This window comes from Maylandia zebra, linkage group LG22 (genome assembly GCF_041146795.1).
Source record: "Maylandia zebra isolate NMK-2024a linkage group LG22, Mzebra_GT3a, whole genome shotgun sequence".
NCBI lineage: Eukaryota > Metazoa > Chordata > Actinopteri > Cichliformes > Cichlidae > Maylandia > Maylandia zebra.
In genome coordinates this window covers 28462080-28476713 of record NC_135187.1, presented here as the reverse complement: position 1 = coordinate 28476713, position 14634 = coordinate 28462080, and the positions used below count along the sequence as shown (strand labels likewise).

At 39.9% G+C, this 14634-nt stretch overlaps 1 protein-coding gene across 1 annotated transcript; it reads right to left on the bottom strand.

Moving 5' to 3' along the window:
- Window positions 1–3399: 3399 nt before the first annotated feature.
- Window positions 3400–8748, bottom strand: paqr7a (progestin and adipoQ receptor family member VII, a). The gene is made up of 2 exons (XM_004564375.6): window positions 8591–8748; window positions 3400–5783 (listed from the first exon to the last, which is right to left on the bottom strand). The coding sequence occupies exons 1-2, from the start codon at window positions 8662–8664 to the stop codon at window positions 4688–4690; spliced, it is 1170 nt and encodes a 389-aa protein (XP_004564432.3). The 5' UTR covers window positions 8665–8748; the 3' UTR covers window positions 3400–4687.
- Between the last annotated feature and the right edge of the window lie 5886 nt (window positions 8749–14634).

Genomic DNA, 14634 nt, shown 5'->3' with positions numbered 1-14634 from the left:
GTTTACACTGTTAACTACACTACCACCGCTGCTGTGCCGCGCTTCAGTAACTTTCAACTAAACCCCACTTAAGGTTACATCGGCGGTGTCAACATAACTCTCAGTAAACACCGAAGTAGAACGAGGCACAAAACCCTCATACACTGTATTTTTAAGACGATACTGACCTGTAAAAATAAAGGTAGAGTCTCAGAGAAAGAATCACAGGAGCACTCGTATCTTTTCCCGAATTGCGTCTGAGAGGACAGGAAGTTGGTCCGCTCTAGGCAACCGCGGGCGAACGACTACAGTGTCAACAGTTCCGCTTATTATTTCTCACTTTTACTCTCCTCAATTGTTATCGAATACACGTAATGAATGTAAAATAATAATTGTCTTAATTGCTGGCATATGTTTTTCTTAAAAATAATAAAATTTACCAAAATATGGTAGCACATTTGTGTGTGGCCATCTTGTTTTCCCAGTAAAGAGGAAGCCTGCCTCAATTGCAGCTCTTTTATAGGCCAGTCTGTATTAAGAAGGTGTGTCTTTAGAGTATTTAAAGGGAGCAGGAATTGGATTGGGAGCCATTTTGAGAAGTTGCTGTCTGCATGTGCATGATGTTGGCAAGAGATAATAAAACAATTACTTTAATTAAGATAGAGTGAAGTCTGCTGTTTCCCTCACCACCCCTCACTGTGTAACAGGCACTGATCACAACCTGCACTCATGTATATATCTATCTACTTAGCACTTTTAATTCTTATTTTTATGTCTATTTAAGCGTTATATGACAGTATGTTTGCACTAAGTACCGCAGCAATTTCCTAATGTTGTAAACCTGCTCAACATTTGGCAATAAAACCCTTTCTGATTCTGATTACAATGACATTAGCATGACCTATTATGCAAATTAGGCGATGACGTCTTTTAGCGACTTCTAGCGACTTTACGGTCAGCCAATACTGATTTTCCTTACTGAGGAGTTGGCAACATTGCGTGAGGCTCCTGACTACGGCAGCCGTAATGCTCCAGCAATCCATCAAGCCATGCGCCATCATAGCTTACCAAAGTCGTACTAAAACATTTTGACAGATTTCTATGTGCCGTGTACTACATAAAATCGGTTCGAGGTCAGAATTCATACATAAGGCACACTGTCGATTTTTGAGAAAATTAAAGGATTGTAAGTTGCCTTATAGTGTGTAAAATACGTTATACAGAAGAAAAGAATATATCACGATATATATCGTTACCGCAGATGCTTCAAATTATACCGTGATATGGATTTTAGGCCATATCGCCCAGCTCTACTCCCCAGTGCCATCAGCAGTCATGCAGTCCCAAACAATGACATCTCACCACCATGCTTGACTGTAGGCAAGACATAATTGTGTTTGTACTCCTCACCTGGTTGCCGCCACACAACCTTGAGAACCATCTGAACCAAATACGTTTCTTGGTCTCATCAGACCACAGGTAATCCATGTCCTTAGTCTGCTTGTCTTCAGCAAACTGTTTGTAGGCTTTCTTGTGCATTATCTTTAGAAGAGGATTCCTTCTGGGATGAAAGCCATTTGATGCAGTGTATGAGCACTAACAGACTGACCCTCTACGCCTTCAACCTCTGCAGCAATGCTGGCAGCACTCATACATCCATTTTTAAAAGACACCCCCTGGATATGATGCTGAGCGTGGCGAGGTTTGTTCTGAGTGGTACCTGTCCTGTTAAACTGGTGTATGGTCTTGGCCCCCACGCTACAGCTCAGTTTCAGGGTGTTGCCAGTCTTCTTATAGCCTAGGCCATCTTTATAGAGAGTAAAAATTCTTCTTTTTTTTCAGATCCTCAGAGAAATCTTTTCCATGATGTGCCATGTTAGACTTCCAGTGACCAGTATGAGAGAAATAACACCAAATTCAACACACCGTCTACCAATTTGCACCTGAGATCTTGTAACACTAATGAGTCACATGACACCAGGAAGAGAAATGGCTAATTGGGCACAATTTGGACATTTTCACTTAGGGGTGTACTCACTTTTGTTGCCAGCAGCTGTGTGGTGAGTTATTTAAAGGGGATGGCAAATTTAGACTTATACAAGCTGTACACTGACTACTTTACATTGTATCAAAGTGTCATATCTTCAATGTTCTCCCATGAAAAGATACAATAAAATATTTACAAAAATGTGAGCGGTGTACTTACTTTTGTGAGATACTGTATATATGTACATATAATAGATACAAAGTAAGAAAAAATCACTTGCATAAAGTTTTAAGAAACTATTGGCAGAAAGATGTTGTCTCAGTTGCGCAGCCTGACAAATTACTTTTCAAAACTACAAATCCTCAATTTAATGCTTTAAAAAAATTTTAGCAGTAAAATGATGTGTAATTTCAATTCAGCTTTACTGTCATTTCAATCATGGCAGAGTCTGTGCAATAGTGCATAATAAAACTGTGGGTCAGTATTATCACCATTTTTGCTTGTACATACTCATATGGTAGCAAACTGTCAATCACAAGACAGGCCTGGCCTGAATCAGACTGAGCTTTATCATGCTGTTTGATTCTAATAAGAACAAAAAAACAAAATTCAAAATAAACATCATTTTGTATTCACTATGATGCGAACCTCACAACTGAGGGCGTAAATCCGGGACAAATCAAGGGCTTGAAATAAAATGTTTCCCTCTGCTGTTACTGCAGCTTACTGTAACTTTGTCTCTGAAAAGGACATGGTGGACTATTGAGTTTATTACATGCTTTCTTACTCATCATTTGTCTCAGAAATATTAATTTCATACACCAAAGCATATTTTGTGCTTATTTTCTATGACTTTTATAGTACTATAGGGCTAGTATAGTACTTAAGCTGTTAGTACTGGCTAGACTAACTGAATGTGAACTGACAGGCCTATACATAGTCAGTCACAAGCTGGTTTACATAAGGTAAAGAGGTAAACTGTGTTGCCTAACTCACGTGATTTTAATTTTTGGTTATTATGAGTTCACTTGGTGAGTTTTGGGTTTGTTGCTCATGTCATGAAAAACGCTTTGCAACAACTACACATCTCTGGGCACTGAAAATGTCTGCCGCGTCTGACATATGAGCTACGATGTTTGATCCAGGCTAATTTACAATATAACAAGAAATATGACTGAGTGACCAATAAAATTACAAAAGCATTATATAAATGCAAGTATATGACATTATACTTATTCTCTTTGTTTCTAGCAGCAATACCAACAGGTACCCTCATTTTGTATTGCTCATTGTTAATACTTTAAGCTGTGGCAAGATTACTACGACCCTGGAGCTGAGCAGCACATTACCTAACACCCTCATTTAAAAAAAAAAAAAAAAAGGCACTGTTATGGCTTCTGTGGTTGTGCAAGTATTGTTACAAATTCACACAATGAATAGAGAAAGGGTTTAATACATGAAAGACATTTCACATTGTTACATACATAACAAAACAAGATTATTTCTGCCTCCAGAGATGCTTATTTGACTAATCCCACTAGTTTACCTCTTGGTCAGTAGCATTATCATCTCCCACAAACACCAGCAAAAACCTCCCTTGCTTTGCACTTATGTGACATTCATAATCATTTCTTTTACATTCTAAAGGCCCGCTTAATCACTGCCAGTAGTGGTTACAGTAAAGGTATATACCTGAAGAATACAAGGGTACAAAAACAAAAGGAAAAAACAAAACTGAACTGAAAACGATTTTCATTATATATTAAATCCCTCATACAAAAAAAGATCTAGCTCTCTTAAATACATTAAGTACATATTCCAAAGTGCTATGATGCTGAAACTTGTGGTGGCACAGCAACAAAAAATGAGGTTTAAATCTTAGACTGGCAGTCGACATCAACATTCCAGTGTGTCCTCAGAGCTTTAAAGCCTACATGCAGAAACCCAACGCTCTCCTTCGAAGACTCCGCACACTGTGCTATTATTTGATGGAGTAACCTTCAAGGAAAACTCAGCCTTCAAGGCAACTGAAGAAAATGCCTACCAAGGCACAAAGTGAAGGTCTGAAATACTGCAGCTCTCTGGCAACACTATATTATAATAGGACTTAGTTTTACTGTAGTGTTTGAACAGGAATTATGTAGCAGACTTTATCTTAAAGAAATGCAGATTTTAGCTGTGATCAGTAATCACCTTTAAATAATACCTATAGTTACATTGTTAAAAACCAACGTAAATCCATCCCTCTATCCATATATCCAGTTTCTTTTGTTTATCCAATTCAGGATGCTTGGAGGGGGGGCATTATTTTGCACATTATTTGCACCTGAATTTGCAATTTGCAAAATAATTACTTGCAAATTGCACAAGATCCTCTCCAGACATTGCTACAAAAATATCCTTACAACATGACAATTTAACAAAGTACATATCATCTGTTTAAATAACACTACTGTAAATTGACAGAATAACATGTAGGCAATCATTTTTTACTTTTAATGATCTTCCTAAACTTACAGAATTGTACTCTTTTAAATAAAGCACCAGGCTTTGTTAATACATGAAAATTCTGTGTTATTCAGAAATAATCCATAAGAATATAAAAATTCTAATATCACTGTTTATCCCTCTTGCAATTTGCTACCTATTTATTTATTATGCTGCAAAAATAATCAGTTCCCTTTCTATGAAAGGAGTGACACTAAAGGAAGGCTTGTATGATTATTTGGACTTTAATTTGAAGTCCAGCACTTGTTTCACTTTCCTCAACATTAAAGCAGCAATTCCAACACACATAATCAAAGTGACCACATACAGCCCCACAAATAGAACAACATCACCACTTCCGTGCAGACTTGAGTACAACTTCCTGCGGCCCACAAAGTCCAGGTAGGAGGCGTGGATCTGACACAGGGTGCAGCAAGATAAGAAAACGTGGAAGATTTGATGACTCTGTCCCACAAAATCACACCGCCCGGGGAAACAGCGCTCCAGCAGAGGGCAGGTGAAGAAGAAGGCACAGCTGAGGAAGAACGCCACCTGGCCAAAGTGGTAGATGATGGCTGGATCACTGCTGGACCAGAAGAACAGTCTCTTGGCCACTGGACTGATGTCCCAGGAATAGGCGAGTGCTGAAGGTACCACCTGGCACACCTTACGCACCCACGTTGGTAGGCTGTGGTTGCAGTATTTGCCGTAGCAGCATCCCAAACATGAAAGGCAGCTGAGGATTGCGGCGGTGGGCATGAAGATACCACTCACCAGTCCATGGACGCTTTCATCAACAGCATAGTAAAAGTGGACTACAGCGCTGCCGTACTGATACTGCGCTACCCCTACGTAGTCCAGAAAGTAGAAGCAATAATGAGCAAGGTCAGACTTTCCTCCCAGTAAGTGAGCTACAACACTGAATGCAGAGTAGGTCAAAGAGGACAGGACGAGGATGAGCAGGGGCCACGAATGACGGTCACTGATAAAGTCCACAGTCTCAGTAAGCTGGCACAATTTAATCAGCAACACTAAAAATGCCACCAGGTGAGTCCAAATGTTTAAGGTTTCATTGTGGCGCTGAAACAAGGACAGGAAGTAGTAGCGCCAGTTTTGGTTGAGTGGACGATAGCCGGTGCAGACGTAGCGTTCCCGGAAGTAGGAGGGAACCTCGGTGTCTCTGACGGTGCCGGGCATGGAGGGTGCAGCGTCAGTCAGCAACTGGGGAAACTGCCGGATCTGCTGCAGGCTGATGAACACTCGGCCGATGCTCTCCATCACAGTGGTTGCCATGATTGTCAGTAGCTGGCTGATGCACACTGGGTAGTTCCTGCAGATAGGTTTTTAAGAGTTAAAACCCACAAATTTGTTTTATTTTCAACCATTTCATTATGCTCCAACAACAGTGATACACATTGGCAAAGCAGGCTGTTGGGATGATTCCAGGGATTGTTTGAATAGATCTTTTCTGGATTCAAAGCAGAAAGCACAGTTAGGCAGTTCTTCTGATGTAAAGTATTTTAAAATAACCCTGTATATATGTATGTATGTATATGTATATGTATATATGTGTATGTATGTATGTATATATGTTAGGGGTGCAACGATACACAAAATTCACGGTTCGGTTCAGTTCGATACTTTGGTGTCACGGTTCGATATTTTTTTCGATACAAAAAAATGTTCATGCTTTTTTAATTTGTCATTTATTAAAATTATAAATATATATCTTAACTCAAACGTACAGTTTTTTAAATTTAATGTTGCTGAAACAACAAAGGGATAAAATAATAAATCTATCTGATTGAGGAATCACTCATCTTTGGAAAAGAGAGTTTATTGCAGAGAAATGGCTCTTTCCAAAATAAAAGCTATACTATCCGCTTCTTCTGGGCTATATTCTCAGCAGCATATTAAACATATCAGGTCCCCATAAGGAGAATCATGTGCTAACGGCTGTCTAAATGACTCGGGTAAAGTTTGTAGCATGCGTGCTTGTTGTTTTTCTCTGCTTCCACTTGTCTTTGCACTAGGATGCTGTCGGAGTAAATGTGCAGTCATATTCGTTGTGTTCCCACTAGTGCTTTCAGGTTAATCTGAAATGACGTTAACGCCACAACACGGCAAATCTCCGTTAACGAGCTACCATCCCCGTGCGTGGGGCTGGACAGCGTCAACATTTCTTTTTATCACAACTCTGGTTTTCGTGGCTTTTCAACACAATTTAAAAACTGTTATAAAGTCCACACTTTTCCCGTCAAATGTTCCGTCTGTCCTGCTCACATCTCCAATGGTTGTACACGTTGTCATTAACGTGGCTTCACTCCACATCAGCCACGCCGCCTTGGCAGCTAAAACACCGGTGTCGGCACTTAAGGACGCTGTCATAGCCTGTCAACGACGTTGATTGGCTGCGTATATACGAATGTGAATCGCATTATTGGCTGGACTATGGGATAGGTGGCATCGTTCTAATCACATACGGGAGCAGCCAGTCACTAACTGACTAACACTGCAAAACAGAATTGTTAAAGTATTAATTTTAATTTCAATGCAGGTAGATTTTTTTTGTGCGCAAAGCAGATTTTCTGTGCGCAGAGACTGCGCAATTGCGCACGTGCGCAGCTTAGAGGGAACATTGCTCCCAGGGACATGTTAGGCAAATCTATAACCACTACACTTTTAAGGTAATAGACAGTCCTGATGCTTGTAGAAACACTCAAACATAGAGCCTGCTTTACCTCATGCAGATGTCATATAGAGTCACTGACAGGTAGAGTAGTTCCACTCTACCTATAGGAGCAGTTTTGTGTTGTTAAGCTATGTCCTAATGCTCTTTCTCTTCCCACCTTAAGCTAATGCGCGTAACAAGACAATATATCTACGCTGAGGTGTTTTAGTCATTACCCCACTCCCCTCCAAAAACCAGAAACATTTTTCCTTATTTACATCTTTAATGATTGGCTGCAGAGCTCTGAGAGAAGCCGCCACTTCATGTGTGCTTGTGCATGTGTATTACTAAGTTTTCAATTAGAGCAGTTATTTTGCTCTCAAGTGATTATCTTGCTGTTACTGCGAGGGACCTGTTTTAAAGAGTACTCACAGTAAAGCATTTTGACACACCAAGAAGAATGAGGCAGCTTTTGTTGTATGGGTTTAGAGAGAGTTTGTGTCTCTATGTTTGGATGAACTGTGCGGCTCTTACAGCTCTTGATTCCTGCAGAGACTGCTGTACCTCGGAAGTATCAACAAAATTTGTCATATAAACCCGTCAGCTTTCCCCCCCTTGTGTTACAAACAAAGCGCGCCCCTTTCGTTTGCAGCTGTGTGCTTTATCCTCTCTTTCAGGTTATTTCAGCTTGAGCCAAGATGATGCAACAAATAAAACATTTGGTCCACAAGTCCTATCTAGAAGAAGCAAAAGTTGTAATGGGCTTCAAGAGGGGAACCAATGGAAAGATGATGAAAGGTTAAAGATCCCCTTATCTCACTCAGTACACTGCTGGGGTGCAGTGTGTGACCAAGGTGCTACTCTGCTGTCCTGCTGGATTGGCAGGTGAATTTTGTTGTGGTGACTTTTGACAGAAATCATGTGACCAGACCTCAGAGAAAAGACTCAAACCCTGGAACCCGTGGGTAACTAATCAGCTGTTTATGTTAATGTCTGGCCCAAGTTGCGTCTATTCTTTGTAACTGGCCGCCCTCACTTAACTGTAGCAGGCTAGAACCGGTCCTGAGCTCGGTTCTCCAGCCTCCTCTTCCGGTCTGTATTTCAGCAAAGGAAGGATTTTTTTTTTAAGTTTTGTATAATAATTTGCAGTGGCAGGCTATTGTAAAATAAGAACGCGACATCGAGAAAAAACGCAGCACCTCACACCAGTTTACTGCCTACATAAGCCCCCCTTCCCATTTTTAAAAGCATGCTACAGCCTGTTGAATATCAAACTTCCTTCGCTAAAGTTGTGTCGATTTACCAGATAATCGTGTGTATGCTACCTGCAGAGTCTTGGGGAGAAAACATCCCAAAACAGTTCTTTAAAGGTAAAAAGGAGACTTATTCGACTTAATGTGTCCGTAACATTAGCGGTCTGTTTAGTGTTCAGCTACCCATGAAGTCATAAATGGATGATGTCTCACCTGCCAGCCTGAGTTTTGTCGATGTCCGTCGGTAAAACGACCGCTCCTTCCTCCTCCGCCTGCCGACAGTACATTCAACAGATTGAATCGCTCTTCTGAAGACAGTCGAGGCGCTGGAAATGCGGCCGGAAGTTTAGTCTTTTACCCCACCCAATTAAAAGCGTTATTTTTCAGTCGTACGTCGTTGTTATTCCTGTTAGCAGTATAGTTTTGTTTCCGTTGCAAATAAATAAATAAATAAATACATAATAAAATTTCATCCCTCCCCAAACACCCCCAACACTGAACTAACAACTGAACCTTATAGAGTCCAAGTGCCAAATACCCCTAATGAATGTAAAACCAACACACTGTCTCCAACACCTTTCCAGTTTTCACGCATTAAAGCTAGTCTCTTGAGCAGGAGAATGACTTTGTTTTAGTTACAAAGAGGCATATCAGGGGTACTTCCCAAAGTATAAAACATATGCTCTAAAAACTAAGTACTGTAAAAAAAAACAAAACTACTGATATATACAAGTCAAATCTAATAATAATTGCTAGAAATACGACGATTTGCTTTTTCTGTATTATAAAATTTTAAAAACTCATTGGAAGCTATTCTACCCCTATCTTTTCGTTGCATTCGAGATTCTTAATTGTCTGGGATGGTTGTTAAACTTAATGTCGTTACAGTTTTATTTTGGAAAATGTATACCGGAAGGTGAGTCGTGCTCTTATTTTTCTGACACCGGATGGATTTTGAGGAAGAAGGTGGTTTTCTAAAAACATTAAAACGAAGTACCGAAAGAAAGTCTCCGAAGTGCGTTGCCTTAAGCCTGACCCACGTGCACAAAAATATGTTATAGATAAATATTTTTAGAAGCTGTTTTCTCATGAGCTTATTAGGAAATATGTCTTACTCTACATTTGGGAGGACATTAGAAAATAAATTTGAATCACAAGAGACCTTTCCAGACATTTAATTCAGTCTCAAAAGTCCCGGACAGATGCTAAATCAGTTCATTTGTTTGAGGGAAGGGCAGAGGAAGGTGGTTAGACAGCCTCGGGGTGATTTTTCTGGAACATTCGTTATCATTGACTTTGCTCCGGAGATTTAGAGTTTACACAGACACGATTACATAACCTGGCATTCAAGCTATGACCACACCACTTAAGTATGATTTGAACAGTGAGGCTTGTACAAACGTGTTTTATTATTGTAGTCATTTTGACCAAAAAAAGTTCTCACATTAAAAAAATTCGATTAACACACTTTGTCAGAAAAAACAAAGTTCATCCTAAAACATATTGCCTTTATAATATTGTATTATCACCACAGGACCTGTACATTGGATGCAATAAAAAAAAAGTTTTCTCTGAATTTCTTAGAATGGAAGGTTTTGAAACAAGACAGAGGAGATAAACTCAAATCCTGAAGTGCCTTTTAAAGAAGACATTTTATACCAATTATACTTTACTCTCAGATCTATTATAAAGGTGCTGCTTTTGGGAGTGAGTCAAACATGAAGGTCATATCTGCATGTTTAGATTTAGGATTAATATTGGAATAATACTGGATTTTTAGCATAACCCCTGTTCCTTTGTATTCGTATTCTTATTCCAATTTATTCTATTTATCCCTTTTGTATACTCTGTATTAGGGGTGGGCGGTATAAACGGAATAGGATAGAAACGATATAAATTTAGCCAACGGTAGAGATTTTAGAGTAAGTAAGGTTAGGGTTTTATTGTTTTTAGCGTTTTAGGCTGGGAGTTGCTCACAGTAAACCAGTGGCACCAAACTTGGCAAGAGGTTTGAATTAGGGGTGGGCGGCATAGACCGCGATAGCGCATGTTGATGATGTCATCAACCTGCGCCTGTTTTGGTCGAAAGCATTGCAGCAGCTGCAAACAACATCATCAGCAAATTATGCCGGGCGACAGTAATAGCAAAGAGACAAGCACTTTTTGAATACGGGGAAAGCCACAAAATGCGCTTTCTTCACTTCCCTACAATTGATTCATTAGTGCTGAATTCTCTCGCAGCTGCTCTATTCCCATGTTGTTGCAGTATATTAATCACTAACCTCATATTGCGGATGGATCATCTCAGTTGCTCTCCTGTCTGAAGTTTGGTCTGTTTATAGCATTCTGCCATGCAACTGCATTTGTCCCTAACCACCAGAACTCCTCACGTTAACTTTTATCGAGTGGTAAGAAGTTAGCGTTCATCCTTCAGCTTCACTGTGCTAATGTTATGCTAATGTAGCTGTTTTGCTAATGGTCACGTAGCACATCATTAGCAGAGCTGTACGTTTTCAATTTTTCAAAAATGGTAAATGGCCTGTATTTGTATAGCGCTTTACGCATCCAGTCATCTACCCATTCACGCACACATTCACACAGAAATCTGTCAGAACATGGTATATCTGTTTAGGTGGAAACTAGCGAGCTAACTTCCTGCTAACTTCTAACTCCGTTGAATTTAATAAGTTCTGATTTCATGGATGTCTGGATGTTAATTTTAATTTTTACACCTGGTAAAGCAGCAACGCCGATCATTTTATTAAAGATGAAAGAATTTAGACAGTTTTAATTCTCAGTGATGCCGCAGTGTTCGTTTGACTTTGGGACCTGATGTAATGAAGTTTAGGACCCAGATTACTCCGCGAGGCTCCTGACTACGGCAGCCGTAATGCTCCAATAATCCATCAAGTGGTACGCCTTCATAGTTTACCAAAGTCGTACTAAAACATTTTTGACAGATTTCTGCGCGCCGTGTACCACATAAAATCGGTTCGACGTCAGTAAGCACACCCAGAATTTATACATAAAGCACACTGTCGATGTTTGAGAAAATTAAAGGATTGTAAGTGTGCCTTATAGTGTGCAAAATACATTATACAGAAAAAAGAATGTATTGCGATATATATCGTTACCGCACATGCTTCAAATTATACAGTGATATGGATTTTAGGCCACATCGCCCAGCCTTAACTCAAAGGTCTATCTTATAAAGACCTTTTTTGTTTTTGTTTTATTTAGACCTGGTTTAATTCTGGCCGTTGCAAAGCCTGGGTCGTGTAGCAGCCAACATCTTCTCCAGAGAGGTTGTCCCGGTGAGGGAGAAGTTCATGGCCCACTTCTCGGCGGAGGGAGCAGTGTCTTGGCAGCCAAAAGAATAGCCTATTTGAAGTCCCAGTGACTTCCCCACAACGGCTCTTTTAAGAGCCACCCACAAACCTCTAAAGAGCGTTCCTGCCTTTTTAAAATTTTCTTAATAAGTGGAGCTTGTCTCCAAAATAAACTAACCTCTCTTTATTCTCTTAAATAATTGGTCTTCACTATGTTCCAATATAGTAGTAAATTTTTTTATTGGCCAATATTAAAGTTATTATTATATTTAATCAATTATATCATTATTAGTTATTACAGCAGTGAACATGAACTCTGTGACAAATACTGAGCTTCAGTAAAGATTCAAGTTGAAGTTATTTATATTTCCTATTGTGGTATCGCAAGAAATAAGTGGTTATATAAATATATGAGTATACATAATAGTTATTATTCATAGATACCTACATCCTAAGTTCCTGTTAATCTTCTGAAAGAAACAGAATGAATGTGTTGTTACAATGGTAATGCCAGGAGAGGCAGTATTAGTTCTGTGTTACATTAATGTGTAAGGAAGTGGAAGAAGAGTGAGTCCTGTAGGAGGCAGTAGAAAATGGATGCTCATGTTCTGTACATGCCCTGAAAGTAAGGTTCAGTAAACCAGTGCAACGATACCCCGGTGTAAGGCTCAGTTATTGTATTTTTATTTTTTGAAGATGCAACACCTATCAACTTAAATCTTCACTCAAAGACCAGTATCTTTGACAGTGTATATATAGATGTATTATACCGTTAGCTTCATAGCATAATTGCCTAAGTCATTTGACTAAGTCAATGACTTAGGCACTTATGCTATGAAGCTAACGATACATAAGATAAGATGACCTTTATTAGTCCCACAGGTGGGAAATTTGTTTCGTTACAGCAAAAGTGCAAAGTTATGTAGCAGAAATTAGAAAACACTGGAATGGAATAAAATAAAATACTATATACAATAAGATTAGATAAAACTATAACAAAATAATGAAATAGAATAATATATACAATAGAACAAAATAGAATACAAATGCTATATACAGCTGAGTAAGAAAATACAAAAGTACAACTTTGTCAGAAAAAGAATTGCACTTATAGCAGTCTTATTGCACATGTGTGGGTTTGATCAGCTGCAAAAGTCTTTGTTGTAGAGTCTGACAGCAGTGGGGAGGAAAGACCTGCGAAACCTCTCCGTGGGTGCCGCAGCCTGCCACTGAAGGAGCTGCTCAGTGCTGTCAGATTCTCCTGCATGGAGTGGGAGATGTTGTCCAACAGGGATGAAAGCTTAACCATTCAAACATTCTCCTGTCACCAATGGCGTGTCCAGCGGGGTGGCCTGGGGGGGCACAGGCCACCCCCAAACCAGACTGGCCACCCCAGGTGCCACCCCAAAGGCAAAACAATAAAATTCAATCAAATATCAAATGTCCGATTATGTTTTCACGGTGACGCTCAGATATCCGAGTGTAAGTGAATGCAGCATCGCTTCTGCGCTATGCGCATCACGTTAGCAAAGGTAGGAGAGCCAAGCGCGAAAGATGGCACTGCAGGAAACAATTTTTCGGTGAAAGAAAATGAGGACAGAATAAATGTCCCGGTAAGTAATATTAAGTTTGTTGAGTTTAGTAAACTTCGGTGAAATTAGAATACCAAGGAAAAAAATAACACTTAAAGAATTATTGCAGCTGTGGAATATTTCAGACAGTATGCTACTGAGGGCAGCTAACATAAGAGTTATGAGTTATAAGATATAATCTAAGTCGTAACATTGCTGTATGGAGCTGCAAATTTGGTTGCAGGTTAACATAGCTGGACTGGCCATCGGGCATATCCCCAGTGACTTATTTTTTATTTTATTTTTTGTAATGGCATGAACAATGAGAGGTGGTGGATTGGCCAGATGCAGGTCGATGTGTAGAAATAACTCCGTTGTTTGGTGGTGGCTATGACGGGGCTTCCACAGAGGCAACAGGTGGATGAGGGAAGGGGAGGCAGGAGGAGAGACCCGAAGCAGCCACCAGTCCGAGTGTCAGGTGAACTGAACTTCAGGTAAGAAGTTATGACCTGCAGTCTATCTGGGTCAGATATAAACCAAGTTTAGGTGGAGTTTATTTTCATGTTGCTGACTTTTTACTGTCAGTTGCAATAACTCATACTGCGTTCTAGCCAGTTTGACGGAGTTTATATACAGCTGGGTGGGTGCTATGATGTTACTGATAGTGAACTTTATTTTATTCATAAGGTTAGTAGAGTTGCCAACGGCTCCTTAAAAAATGGAATGGTCCCTCAATCAGAGAAAATATTACGCGTTTCGTATTGAGCTGAGAAGAGACGCAGTTTGTCCCGGACTTTAGCTAGAATGGAAAAAAGACACAAAGCTGGAGTTATTCTGTCGTTACGCTGCACAGCTGCCTCTTCTTCTTTCATTCTCTCCCCCTCCCTCTCCTGTTGCTACGTCAATCATGAAACTGATCAATGATCAGCTGATCGGCTTTTCTCTCTTGTTTGTTTATCGCCCACTTTGCGCCAGAAAGAGGAAACCAGCAGATATTGCGCTAAACAACAGCAGCACATTTAAGCTTGATCAGCTGTTGTTAGAATGTATTTAATATTAATTTCTAGTATCAGCTGATGTTTGCTGGAGCCACAGCTGTAAAGCTGCTGGTCATGATGTCTGTTTAGATATGTGGTGAGAGGGAAACATGAAGATGAAACCAGGAGATGTCCTTACTGAATCATCAGAGCTGAACAGGTGATGGAGAAACAGGTTTACCTTTTAGGTGACATGAATGAGTTGAAGGGAAGTTATGAACTGTTTCTGAGAGACAAATAACACCAGGATCCTTTTTTATGTAGCTGACAGCTGGTAACTGTGCAGGGGCAGGTCTAGCAAAGTTTTGCCAGGGGGCCAG